The following is a 14885-nucleotide window of genomic DNA, read 5'->3' as shown; positions in this document are numbered from 1 at the left end:
GTTAAATACTGTGTCTTTAAGTAACAATACTTTGGGCTTGAAGAACTTGTTGCTTCATTGCATTTAATCAGTATTGCTCTGTGATAACAACTGTATTTACTACACACAAACAGATAAACCAAAAAGAACTTTGACCTTTTATCTCTTCCAAAAAGGAATTACAAATTGTAGGAACTCTGAGGCATTTTAACTGTACTAGTTTAATCACAGTAACCTTTCTACCCTCAATGATGAAGATTGACATTTACCTAGGACATACCAACATATACATTTATACCAAAATTAATTAATATTCTTTTGGAACAATCAGCATATTATCTAGGGATATTTTTATTTAACTCCATTAAAATATGACTGCATTACAGACAATTATTTGCAATTAGTAGCAACAGCAACTACAATAATAAGAACAAACAATTTTTTCTCTGTGACATGTGATTGTCATATTTCCCAGAAACCTTTATATCTAAATATGTTCATTTCATGCTGAACATATCACAGAGGTTTGGGTTGGTCTGATCCACCATGATACCAGGTATTTACGTGGAAGCAGTTTTTCAGGCTTTATATTTCTACTTCACACTTCTCTTCCTGAATTTATAACATAACTTCTCCAAATGCAGATAATGTATTTGGATACTACAGGTGTTGAATAGCACATAATTGCCATCAGCCCATACCCATATTCTCAGTGTGCAATTAAATTCAGGCAATTATACCTATACCCAAGAGTAAAAATAATAATACTATAAGTAAAAGATAAATTCAAAGATAAATACATCATCAAATACAAAGCTAGTTAGATTATCACAGTAAAATTTCTCATTTACAATTATAATTTCTTTATAACTGGCATAGAATAATGAACGTAATCATCTCCATTGGTTAAGATCAGCTTTGCTGTTTTGTTTTTCTCTTCATATTTTGTTTTCTCATCACAAGGAAATAATCAATGCTGAATGCCTTTGTGATGATTCTTTCACCCCCTGAGAGACAGGTCCTCAGAGGTTGCTAAGAGACTGAGAAAGCTTTCTGCTCTCTCAATCTATCTCAAGATTTCAGTTTTGCAGTGTTTGTTTTGTGGTTGTTTTTGTTGTTGTTGTTTGTTTGTTTTAGATAAACAAGGTGCAGAGGGCTACTTGTAAGCAAGAAGTTTCATATGGGGTCTGCAGAAGTCAAGTTCCAGGGAAGTTTTGGAAAGAGGTGCTTAGCCTGTCCTGCACACCAGCTGGGAACAATTTATTGATGCAAGTTCATGATGCCATTCACTTAAATGGTTTGAGGAAAGAGGTTTTGGTGCTACGAAGCACACGTCGTTAAGAAAGAGGGGAGAGACAAGCTTGGACAGACTTCAGAAGGAAAAGACATAGTCAGCAGGGAAAAAGGAGGATTAACAATTGTATACAGCAGTGAGTAAAAAACTCTAGATAACACAATACTTGAGGTAAAAAGAGACTAAAATATTCACATGTAGAGAAAAGAAAAATGAGACCAGAAAAAATGTCAGCATAGCTCCATAGGGGATTTTTCAGAGATTAATTTAATACAGAATCTAAACTTACATAAATAAAAACTTATATTAAACTGTATAAAATACAGGTGGGAAACAAACAGAGTACAGAGCGTTCAATTAAAGTTTGTGAGAAAATGATAAATGGGGAAAGAAAGAAAAATCAATGAATGATAAGAACAATGAAGGCCCAAAGGTTGTTTTTTTTTTAAATTGTAAGAGAAATGAAATGTACTACACATGAAAACAGTTGACAGAGCTGTATTCTGTCTCTGTATTCCTGAAATAAGTTTTGTAAATAAGCATACAAACATTTGCTCAATACTGAAGTCAGACTGCTGGGATTATATAATGAAAAGATCACTGCATTATAGGATGCAAGATGCTCTTGTATTCTGCATTTTGTTCTTTTGCTCTGAGCACCAGATAATATCACATATGTTTCCACTGTTTTTAACAGATTCTTTTGTGGTATACAACTACAAAAAATGCAGAATTCTACCTTAAGTCAACCTCCTTTAAAGGTGATGGTTGCATCCTTCCCAGGAACAGGAAAGTTGAGCTGAGATTCAAGGAGCATTTCTAAAACCAGCAGAGAAATCACAATCTAATGGAATAGTAAAGTATTGCACAAACACTAGGGTAGATAATTATTTACATAAGACCACTCTGCTGACATTCATATGTGCTCATGAACTTCTTATTAGCCTACTTTATGAAATGAACACATTTTTACTGGTACCTCCCCAGTCTTTGAACTATTGTTTCCAAACATATTATAAAACAGAACTGCATAAGCTTGCAATTGATAACACTGACAGAGCCTTACAATTTTTTTTTCTTATAGTATAGAGTGTTTAAATGTTCACATCTGTAGAACATCAGTCTTTTGTACAAGAATGAATGCACACAGTACTATTATATACTAGGTAGATGACTAAAACAGAAATATCACATGATCTAATTCAAATATTTATAAATATTGTATTTCATATCAGCTAGCCTTTACTGCAAATCTCATTGCAATACCTTTCACAGAATGCCATTAATATTAATGCAATATTAATAATAAAAAGGCTATTGTCAGTTGTACCAATATTTAACTTTTGATAACTGCAAAATCAACACAAATGAAGAAAAACAAAAGATCAGAATAACACCCATTCATTTACCTTCCTAAATTCTGTTTTCAAACAGTAGGAGTGCATGGTAGGGGGATATAAAAGCTTCTATGAATGCTGTTCTTTTTCTTCAAATCAAAACAGCTGCACACACATATGTCTTTTATTAAATATTACCCTTTTAATGAATCATGAATACACTCCAACTGACAGGAAGATTATCAGTAAGCTTCAAACCTGGATGCTTCAGAATACAAACCAGGGGCTTTAGTATTTTTAAAAGAAGAATTTTTTTTATCTGTAAGATGGATTCTGTGGAGCATCCACACACAGTGCATACAATACCAAGGATAGTAACAATGGATTTACATATAGTAATTTCATTAGTTTACTACTTGGTATCACAGCTTTAAAGTGAAGTGAATTTGCCATGACCTGAAGTAGCACTAACTGTAGTAAGAAAAGGTTACTGTTCCTACCAGGAAGGTTTCTTCATTTTCTACTCCAAGAGCTTAATTCCCTTGTTTCACAAATATGTGACAGATGGTACTAACTGGCCTTGCACAGTGAAAAGAGAACTGTGAAAATATGCTGTTGGGAAATACACCAAATGTATCTTGTGCTGTTGATTGCCTAAAGACTGTCTTCTAGAATTTGCTCCAATCACCAGAAAAATGTAATGATGGAGTTCAAAAAATATATGTTTGACAATTGTCCAATTTCTGCTGACTTTGGAATCTTGACTAAGTCAGTGATAAAGTGAACCAAGTACCCATAGCTTTGTAGATATACTGTCCAGTGCAGGTTATTAAGCTATTAGAGTAACAATTGCATACAGTATCTACCTGAAGTACATTATTCATTCTCAGTAAAGTCTGCATAACTGTTAAACTGACAAAGTATGCAACATAAACCATTGACCTCTTATGGTTAGAATGCTATAAAAGCAGTTTTCAGGATAAATTAAACTACCTTATATACATAATATTATTTTATATATATATATATAAAATATTTTATATATGTGTTTTTTTTTTTTTCTGAGAATCTCTTCAAATCACAAGAAATTGAAATTGTCACTCCATATCAATTTGAAGGAATTCACACCTCAAACACAGAGCTTAGAATATCTGTTTTGCCCACAATGCCCTGAAGTAGCTTAAGCCAGGCTGCAAGCCAGTACTTCAGAGACAAAGTTCACTTAATAAAATCCTCATTGATTTTTAGAACATAATGTTTTTAGAACCTATTGTTTTTAGCACATTATAGGCAAAGACCGCTTGTTTGTTTTCCAAATAAGCAATCAAAAGATCATGCATGACTGTAACTCATTGCTCTAAAAGCACTACCTCCTCCCTACTCAATGTCTCTGCAGGATGTCTCAAAGGTCTAAGAAGTATTGACAATGATGTTCCATATTTGAACTTGGAAACAAAAATCACAAATTTGAGGAAATTAATTTCACTGTCTCACATTTAAGGAATTTTAAAACAAGATGCAAAACTCATACTCTTTTTTTTTTTTTTTTCTCCAAATTGTGAATATTTACTACTTATTAATATTCCCAAAGCAGTTTCGGCTGAACCCCCAAGGGCAGATCACTCAGAGGGGTCTTGGGACACTCGTTGTAGATCATTAATCAATTCAGGCCTCTCTATGCATCAGAGTGCTGTGTAAGATGTGGGCCACAGGGCTAGTAAGGCTAAACCTCATGGCCAGGGCACATCCCAGTGCCCCAGCCAGGAACAGGGCAGCTGGGCATCCCCAGGTCTTCAACTGTAAGAGATAAGGACTGACTGAATTGAGCAGAGTATGGGAGGTCCCAGAGGAGGCCTTTTGGGGACAGTAATGGATGGCAGTTCCCTCATGGCTCTGATATAAAAATTTTTCTGCTGCTGCTGTGACATGGACATTTCTGAATGGCTTTGTTGGATTTAGGTACTTTGGGTTTTATTTTCAGGAACATAAAGGATGCTTCAGACCTCTTTTGTTTATTCTTTGGAGAGAAGCTACATCCTCTATAGGGGTTTACTCCTTTTAAATTGCAATGAGTAACTATAAAGAATGCCTTGTGAGCTGTGTTATTTGAGCTCAGAACAAATGCAGTTCTAAGTGTGGCTAAGAAAGCTTTTATCTCTCACCACCTGCATAAGTAGTTCTATGAAAAATATGAATTGATTTTTACACTGAATGGCATTCAAAATCCAGCAGGCTAATAAAAATATAGATAGCAATCATAGGTGTGATGAAACAGAACACACTTCATTCCACTGGGACATTACCCGCACACATTCATCACTGAGGGACAGACTCCAGGTCAGCTTCGGAGTAGCAGAAACCTTAAAGAGCCAAAATATCTTAAATAGTCTGGAAGTAATTTAGCAGAACACCCCGCTGTATCTTTTCATTCTTATTATTTGAAATCAAAAAAATAAACAACTTTGTTAGATGTCCATTTTTAAGAATGTAGAAACTACACTGCTTGTTCTAATTACACATTTTTTTCTCTGCTTTTTGTTCTTTCAAAGGAATATAATTACCATAGAACTTTTGTATTGCCAACTGTTATTCAATCAATATTATGACAAAACAATCACTGTTTCAGCATACAAGATTATTTTAAAAGAGTACCATCCCTTTAAGTATGTGGAAAACTGATAAGCAAACATCTTTGAGAATCACAGTTTCTCCAGTTTAAACAACTTTAAGGCATAATTTCAGAAATATTTATCACTATTCAATGAACAGAACTTTTGATTCTAATAGGTCTTCCAAGGAAATAATTAGCTTTAGGATGTATTTAAGTAAATGAACAGATGAAAAAAAATATCTCATTTACAGTTCCTTAGTCATTTCAGTGAATTGTCTACTTTTGAACAATGAGGCTTCCTGACTGATATATTTTCACTTAAGAATTTGACAGAGAGAAGCTGGAAAATTTGCCGTGAAGAAAAAGCACTGACTTGTGGCTGTTCCACACTAATGGCTTCCTTAGGGACTAATAAAATAAGTTAGAGCCTAATAAAAAGACTGACCTTTTATTTAGGATAACAATGAACCTTAGCTGCCAAGTTAAGTCAGACCCATTATTCTAAATGACAAGACAAAAAGCTTCAAAGCAGAAGTCACATACTTCCCATGAATCTAATATATTATCATACAAGAACACTTAAATTTCTCAGTCCTAAGGAGAATACATTTGTATGCGGTGAAGCAAGACATATTTACTTGGTAAAATTCTCCCTTCTGACTGCTAATTTCAGAAATAATACTGCTCGTATTTTCAGAGAAGCTCTGGGGTGGATGTTGATGATACAGCACCACACAAGATTTCGGATTCATGAAACACATGAAATGTTGTGAAAATCATAGCACCAAGTCAGACTGCACAATTTTCTTGTTCAATTTCTTATCTCAAAAAATAGATGTAAAAGCCTAAGAACACAGAAGTCAATAGGACAAGTCCCAGTGCTTCTCCAGCCTTTGGGATTTCCTAGGCTGGGTAAGTCTGTTAACTTAATTGAAAAAAACATCACTTGTAGGGCCTTCTGAACTGACACCTACTAGTTTCCTCTGATACCACCTCTTTCTCCATAGCAGAAGAGAGAAACAGTTTATCCTTACATACACTGTGAATCATAGCATCATTGAAGTTGGAAAAAGACCTCTAAGGTGGTCTAGTACAACTCAATCCATGTCCACTAAACCACATTCCTAAGTGCCACACCTACCCCTTTCTTGAAAGTCTCCAGGGACTGTGACTTCACCACTTGCTGGGAAGTTTGTTCCAATACCTCATTGCTCCTTCCAAGAAATTTTTCTTCTTCTCCAACCTGAACATTCCCTGGTGCAACTTGAGGCCATTACCTCTCATCCTGTCTCTGTTACCTGGGAAAAGAAGCTGATCTCCACCTTTTTACAACTGCCTTTCAGGGAATTTGTTGAGAGCAATAAGTTCTTTCCCAAGCCTCTTCTTCTCCAGACTGAACAATGCCAATTCTTTCAGCTGCTACTCATAAGACCTGTGCTCCAGATCCTTCACAGCTTCGCTGCCCCTCTTTGGACACGCTAGAGAGGTTCAATGTCCATCTTGCAGTGAGGGGCCCAAAACTAAACACAGTACTCTTGTACTGCTATTTCTAATTCAAGCCAGGATATCATTAGTCTACTTGGCCACCTAGGCACATGGCTGGCTCATGTTCAGCTGATTGCAGACTGATATCTCCAGATCCTTTTCCACCATGCAGCCACTCTGTCCTAAATCTGTAGCAATGTATGGTGCTATCACTCAATGCAGTGGATGATCAAATCACTTCTTCAAAAAACATTTAAGAAAGAAAAGGCTTAAAGAATTGTGGATAAGATTCTTCAGCTTCAGTTAGGAGTATAAGCCAGACAGGATTTTGGAATTCAAATAACCAAGATAAAAATATTTTAAAGAGGCAACAAGATTATAAAGTTTATTTATAATTTACTTCATTATTAAATATAGTTAATTTACTAAACTGAAGGAGACTCCTGACAAAAGTAGTATTGCAAACTTCATAGAGACTTTCCGGGAACAAGTTTTTCAGGAGTAGCAAAGCATGACCCCTTCAAAACACATGAATTCTAAGAAAACCAGGGGAAACATTTAACACTTCAAGAACTGAAGTTCTGTAGAGCACTCCAGTTACTTCCTTACTGCATTTATTCACAGAAGTAATCTGCTACATGATACACACTCCTTCTGCATCTATTTGAACTGCAAAGAGGAAAATTTTACACATTTCAGTGAAGACATTTTCACAAATGAAAACAAACGTACTGAAAAGGTCTATTAGTATATGAAGTAATTTTGGTCCTAAATGATATTAAAAAGCATTATAAATTGTTTGTAATCAACAAAAATATCAGCTGTATCAAAATTTTATCCACTAAGCTTATCCACATTTTCTATGATTTTTATACTGTAACACATTTTCTTGACTCAAATTCATATCCCTCCGTGGAATTTTTCAGCAGTTTTAAAAGGAAACAATTAAAAGAAGGTACTAACTTACATAGTAAAGACATCAATAACATCTCCTGCAGCTCTTGTCATCTCGAAGTAGGTTTGCAGAATGTTGACAGTTCCTGAAAGTGCTTCATGTCCACAACCACAGAACAGTGCAACACCAGCATACAGCAGGATGGTAGCAATCAAAGATGCATAGGGAATACCTCCCAGGCATTTGATGCAACACTCAAAGCACCCTACAAAAAAAGGAAATTTTTTTGTTAATATATTATATCAAGGAGAAGAAAAAAGGTTTGTTTTTTTTTTTTTTTTTTATCTTGAGAAATGCATAACTTGAAGGTGGCAGGCCAAAGACAGATTAGATGAGATATAAAAATCCATCAGTTCAGAAAATCTGTGAGAGGGCACAGGTTAATTCAACTTTTGAGCTTCCTTAGTTGTTATTTGGCCTATTAAATGTAGACATGGAACGTTCAACATTGTGTTATTCCTTGTGCAGTTTCATATTTTGATTAAGAGCAGATTACAGAGTCAATTCCAGGTTACACCAATATTCACAACTCCTGTTTCTCATTGGATTTCTGAGAAGAATCCTCAGTAACGGGAAAGCCACAGGGAGCATCCAATTCAGTTCCCTCCATCACCATACATTTTTTTCATCTGCAGGGAGTGACAACAGAATTTTTCCACCCCATAGCACCATTTTGAGGATGCAAGCAACTTTTCACATGTCACTAAAATAGCTAATAATAATAGAGGAAGATACCACACTAAAAAGGCAGAGATTAAGACACCACTAATAAAAAGGTACAGAATAATTGTAGAAGCTGAATTATCTCCCAACTTATTTTACCCCATGCAATGTTTCTAGAGTGAGAGCAATTGCCCTTTGATTATACCAGGCCAATCTTTCCTCCATTCATCAAGTTCTAAGCTCAGCTTGGACCAAAGGTTCTCAAGTTTTTGGCAGTTCCTTGCCCTGCTTGACAAGTAGTTTCACAAATGCAGCAATCTCTCATTCTGTCCAATCTCAGCAATCCCATAACAACTTTAACATTCTGTAAAGCCCTGCCTGTTAATTTTTGGAAGAACAGAAAAGGCAGGAACCTATAGTAGGGAGAGGGCAGACAGAACTGTAGGTATTAAGGAATCTGATCTGTAATGGGAGAAAATCCTGAAGAAAGGGCACTGACTCAATAGCTAGAAACTTTATTTTCTCCTAATAATTGCTAGCTTGTGCCACAAAAGATTTAGACGAAAAACAGGGTGAGGCTTATAGATTTTTACATGGATGTGTCAGCGATTGCCAATTAAAAATTATATATATGATGTTCAGCAGGTGTCAGTGTATTTTAAGATGCTCCCAAAACCTCAGGCTATGCTAAATCACAGGAATGCCAGAGCTACAGTGAAACAGCAACAACAAAAGTGCAAAAAGACATTTTTTTAATAAAATATGTCTACCTCACTCAAAGTACATGTAGCCTCTACACGTAATTTGTATTTTGTTGGGAAGACTCCTGTTTCTTTCTGTCCAGATAATCAGAATAGTCATTTCTTCTGTCTGTTCAAACATTCATTTTCTGCTCTTAATAAACACATGCCAATCTGTTTATCATATATATATTTAGCAGCTGTTTATACACATCAAAATCTCTGATCAGTTGTCCTGGTTTCAGCAGAGACGGTGTTGATTTTCCTTCATAGTGTCTGGTACAATGCTTTGATTTGGCTTTAAGAGAAAAATGTTAATAACACAACGATGTTTTAGTTGCTGTTGAGCGGTGTTGCACAGAGCCGAGAACATTTCTGTTTTCTGAGCTTCTCTTATTGCCTTGCCAGTGAGGGAGCTGGGGAGGCTCACTGAGATTGGAGGGAACAGAACTGGGACAGTTGATCCAAATGGGTCAAAAGGATATTCCATTCCATATGAAATTATGCAAAAACAAACAAACAAACAAACAAACCCCACCAAACCAAACGTCAAGGGGAGCTGGCCAAGGGGACAGCCACTGCTCAAGAAGTGGCTGGGGATCATTTGTTAAGTGGAGAGCAACTGCTTTGTGCATCACTAGTTCTGTGTATATGCATACATGACTATGTATGTGTGTGTATATATATTTTTTCATTGCATTTATCTCTCTTCATTTTTTTGTCCTAGCAAATTGTGTTTAGCTGCTTGCCAGGTTAAACAACAATTTAGGCCAGTTTCAAACATACACGTATTTTAGTTAAATAGAAACCTCTATTGATATTTTGTAAATACAGATTACCTGAAAAGCAGTGTTTGAACTTGAATTTCTATAAGAAAAATAAAATAAAAATATACTGAACATACACAAGACATAATCAGACTTCATAAATTAATGTAATTCCCAAATACATATGATGATTTCATTACAACAGAAGCAAAGACTGTTTGAGACTTGTACTTTACAAATTATATCAGCAAATCATCCATCTGCAGTTGCCATAACACATTTGCATGATTGTAACACTGCCCTCCCTTGCAATATTTTGGCTGAAGGATATATCCTTCTCTCTACTCATGACACCCTACTGTGCTGATAGGAGGTAGATTTCCTTTTCAGCAGCTACACAGGGCTTTCAACATCAAGAAATCACTTTTTGTCTGTTCAGTGATTGTAAAAGTCCAGAGTTTTATATCTAGGAAATCTGAGGGTTTTTCATTAGTGGCAGGTTTTAAGAGACTAGGAAAACAAATGCTTGTGGAGTAACTAGTTCTGCAAGCAGACAAATTACTCAATCTTTTAAAATTCTCTCATTTCCATTTTCTAAGACTACCCCTAGCCATACCTATAGCTACTTCCTTAGAGCTTAAAATCCAACACAAATACTGTTTGTGGATCCTGCACTGGCTAATCTGCTCTCTAATAGGCATAGAAAATAAGAAATACGTATTCAAAATATATATATTTTTTGCAAGGAAGACAGGGAAATAGATATATGTTTGATTACAGAGATTAATGAAAAATGCCCATTGCAATTATCAGCGCAGCATAAGGGCAGAAAAAGCCTTTGGAAATTAGTACTCTATATATCTCAGCATTGTAAGAAATAGTAATGAGGGAGAGATGACAGTAGAGTGACACTGGGAGTGAAGTACTAGGGCCTGGAATGTTAAAAATGAAAAAGCAAGCTGTACCTAAGCTGTACCTAAGTAAGTGTATTGCTGCATTTCCATGCCCTCCTCCCCCCTTCCCCTTCCAAAACTGGGCTGCTCTAAGTCTTACTTCTGTCTGCCTTGGAAGTTAATTCTGTGATTCTGGGATTTACAGGGACACATGGACTTTAGAGAGCATTCCTTAATATTGCAGTGGTGTGAGGCAGGGAGGAAGAAAATTATTTCCAAAAGCTTTCTTTTTCATCTTCAGAAACAGGCAAAATGGGAGTGAGAAAGCTAAAGGAATGACAAGACAGGCACAAAACCAGCTAATATTCTGAATTAGAAGAAACACGATTGAGATACGACTACTATATTAGTTCTATGAGTATTGTTATCAGGAAACAGTCACCTTTGCACTGCCTCCTGAAGCTGCTGAATCTGACCAACCAGTCTACTGACAGCTGTCACAATCTGACCCCATACACTGCATCAGAAATCTCATGTAAGTAATATTACTTTGGCTCTATTACAGTAAAACATATACTACCATGAAATAGTATAGCAAAGTGATATATATGGCATAGCAGAGTGATATATTCTAGTGACTAGTAGAGAATGAGCAAAAATGGATGTAATAAAGTGCTATCTAAATTTTATCAGAAATTAAATCTTTTTTTTTTAATTGTTCAAATTCTAAAAGGTAACTGAAAAATTTATAATTTGAGAATTAGAAAAATTGCTTCTGTTCCTATCTCACATTACAATTTCTCACATTTGTAAGCCCTTGACAGAAACTTCTACAGCAGTCTATTTTACCAGTTCAAGAATTTGTTGCTGACTGAGGAATCGTCAGAAAATTCCTTTAAACATGTAGCTTTTCAAATAATTGTTATCCTTTAAGACCTTTCTGATTTATTCAGCTCTTCCTCATGCCTATTACCTTTCTAACTACTTACTTCATGAGTAATGCTAGAGTTTTCAGTGTTGTCAAACCAAATAAAAACTAAAGAAAAGCAGTGTGTCAGGAATAAGGCGTTAAAATGGATATTGCTCATCAATCATACACCACAAAAGGTAATGTGCTGCAAGTTACATTTCCTCTGATTCTTTTTTTCAGCTATTCAGAGTGCGAAAATAGATGTTTAATAACACAACAATAGAAATGCTATTTTAACTAGCACAATACTATTGAACCAGTACAGAGTATGACTCAGCTGTACCATGTGTGTATAGTATGTGTCTGTGTGAGAGAGACAGTCATTCAGGGCTCTGAACATCATCTTCACAAGATAGAACACACAGCCACAGAAATAATTACTAGGAGAGATTAAAAAGAGTGCACACTGCTTTGATGTTTGTTCTCTGGAAATAAAGACATAAGTGCTTTCAAACAGTTCGCTCTGCAAAATGAACCTATTTAATCTCAAATATCAGCATTTAGTCTTATTATGATGTTTTCCAGTATTCTCTCTCAGGCAAAAGTCCAGATCTGGTGGAACTATATATTTCTACATAAGCCATAGGAAGTAATGCAAATTAGCATTCTTCTTTGGAACTTCCAATATGAAGAACTGCATCGATCACATTTTTTGATAAGTCATTGCACAGAGAAATCATAATAACAAAGATGGCAAGACAAGGAATTTTACGTTATGTGGATAAAGTCAAAATCCAAATACCAACTATATTTAGTTATCCAAATAGTGCTTATTAAGGTTGCTTTTCATATATTTACTTTCCAGTCAGCAAAGGTCTCGCACACAACCACCTCATCTCCTCTTAGTACAATCCTTACTGTCCATTATCAGTAATTATTCTCAATAAGAGAAAAAACTTCTGCTTTAAAAGGCTTATAAAACTTTCTTTGTACTGTCTTTGTCCAGACAAACCATTCACAATTCTTCCACTTTATAAAATTTTATGTCTGGCCAGTACATTAAATAAACAGATAGACAGACAGGTAGATGGATAAAAGAGAAATTTAGGACATACCTTCTACCTCATGCATTTGTGAAAGTGAAATTTAGATCACTGGTATAACCAGATTCAGAATGTAATTATGTTACTATCTTCTATATAAACTGTTATAGAAAACCCAATCAACCCAGAATTTTATGGAAAAAATAAACACAGAAGAAAAAAAACAAACAGTACAGAAGGATCTTTTAGGTTTGCTTTTAGATTTGTTTCATTTCTCCTTCACAAGACATTTTCAGCTAGAACTTCTATGAGAGATTACGAATAGAATGTTCAGCAACAAGGAAAAATCATAAAACTCATTTCAAAGGAAAAATGGGGGAAAAATACAATACAGTAGTCTAAAATTAGGGTGTTTGAGATGCACAAATTGAATGCATAAGTGAGGAATCCTCCGGCGACAAAAACAACATCATTTTATTAACATTTATAAGAGTTGATGTTTTCTTAAGGGACAAAATGATGAAAAAATAGGAATTGAAGAGGCAGAAGTGAAATAGTTGGCCGTTCATCTGACTTGAATTCCAGAAGGTATATGAGAACTTGTCTACAGTAATCACAACAAAAGGAATCAATTATCAACTTAGTTTTTATTTCAGCTCAGTTCTGGTGTTGTTTTATCCTTAGTAGGCTCAAGGAAACAAAACTGAAATAGTGAGCTCTTATTTTCTCTACCTTATACCAACATAAGAATGTTCTGCATTTTTACTTGAAAAGTAAAGGCTCGCAGTTACATTGCTACATACATGCATACATAATAAAATCTAAATAATATAATACACATTTTAGTATTTTAGATGAACTCACCTTAAATTGTCAGGTGTCACAGTTTTGACAAAGGCTTTAATTAAGTCAAATTTTGAGATATTTTAGTTACAGATTTGAGAATTAAGACCAACTTAGGCCAGTAGTCCAATGCAAACTCATATGTTCCATAAAATGGAAGATTTTTTTCTTTAGTTTGCAAAGTCTTCTCGTGGAAGCACCAACTTCTTTAAATAGAAAATAATGCACTGGAAATTTTTTTTTTTTTCCAGTGGGAAAACAGTAGCAGTCACTATTATGACCTTCAAATAACTGCCTTACAAACCCATTTAAGAACACCTTTTTTTTATTCTGAGTGCATACACAAGCTATGAATTTCTTTCTGTTCATCATTATTTTCATTGGACTGTGTGGAGCACTGCAGACTATAGAGTGTTTTAATAATACTATTAACATAAAACAAATGAAAAAAACAACAAACAAAAGAACTCTCCCTGTCTTACTTACAGTGATAGACTCTGAGTCATGAATAATGGTAATTTAAGTTTAACCAGGACAATAGAATTTGTAATTTTTGTACACTGCTTAAATCATAAAATCTTAGAGTTGCTTCAGTTGGAAGGGACCAAAGGGAGTATCTTAGTTCCAACACCCTGCAGTGGGCAGGATTAAGAAGCATTAGATCAGGCTGCTCAGAATCCCATTCAACCTGGCCTTGAGCACCTCCAGGATGGAGATCCACAAGTTCTCTGGGCAATTTGTCCCCATGCCTCACCACCTTCTGAGTAAAGAACTTCCTCCTAATATTGAATATAAATGTATCCTTTTCTAGTTTAAATCCATTCCCCCTTGTCTTATTACTATTAGACTATGTGAAAAGTCAGTCCTCTAGCTCTGTACAGCTCTGCTTCCTTCCTGTACTGGGGGCCCCAAAAACATGGTTAGATGCTATGCCTTCACCGCGTGCACATTGTATGGTCCATGAGGGCCTCTTTCATCCTTATCAAAGGGAACACTCACCTTCTCGCGTTTCATACAATAAGAAATTAGCTATAACTTCATTCAGAACTGCCCCATAACATTATTAAGCACTCAGAATTCCAGCTGAAATTGTCATGTTTGAAAAAACAAAAATTGCTAGAGAAAAAACTCAGTTCAGTCATATGAATAATGCATCACAGTACATTCTATATCAGAAGTGTAAAAGAGATTTTCATTTTCATCAGGGCATTTTCATATGCCTTCAAAACATTTTTCAATTATATTTAAGGTAATTAAATCATGAATGGATTGCTCAAATGGTTTCCCAATAATTCTGTTTTAATGTACCATGATATTAACATGAAATAAGCTACCTAGAGAAGAAATACTATTTCAAGAATCTTG

General features: G+C 35.2%; 1 protein-coding gene and 1 non-coding gene across 2 annotated transcripts in view; both read right to left on the bottom strand.

The window, feature by feature from the left end:
- Nucleotides 1-14885, bottom strand: part of GPM6A (glycoprotein M6A) — a 45623-nt gene that overhangs the window by 17985 nt on the left and 12753 nt on the right. The window contains exon 2 of the mRNA XM_042812470.1: nt 7674-7866. Coding sequence (XP_042668404.1) covers nt 7674-7866 — 193 coding nt within the window. The remainder of the gene's footprint in view (nt 1-7673; nt 7867-14885) is intronic.
- LOC122157330 lies at nt 14429-14541 on the bottom strand. The gene has a single exon (XR_006167862.1). It is a non-coding gene; the product is annotated as a U6atac minor spliceosomal RNA (small nuclear RNA).

Source organism: Centrocercus urophasianus, unplaced genomic scaffold, assembly GCF_019232065.1.
Source record: "Centrocercus urophasianus isolate 14NV4802_14NV808 unplaced genomic scaffold, USGS_Curo_1.0 seq_13, whole genome shotgun sequence".
NCBI lineage: Eukaryota > Metazoa > Chordata > Aves > Galliformes > Phasianidae > Centrocercus > Centrocercus urophasianus.
The sequence above is the reverse complement of the archived record's forward strand: the minus strand, read 5'-3'. Positions and strand labels throughout refer to the sequence as shown.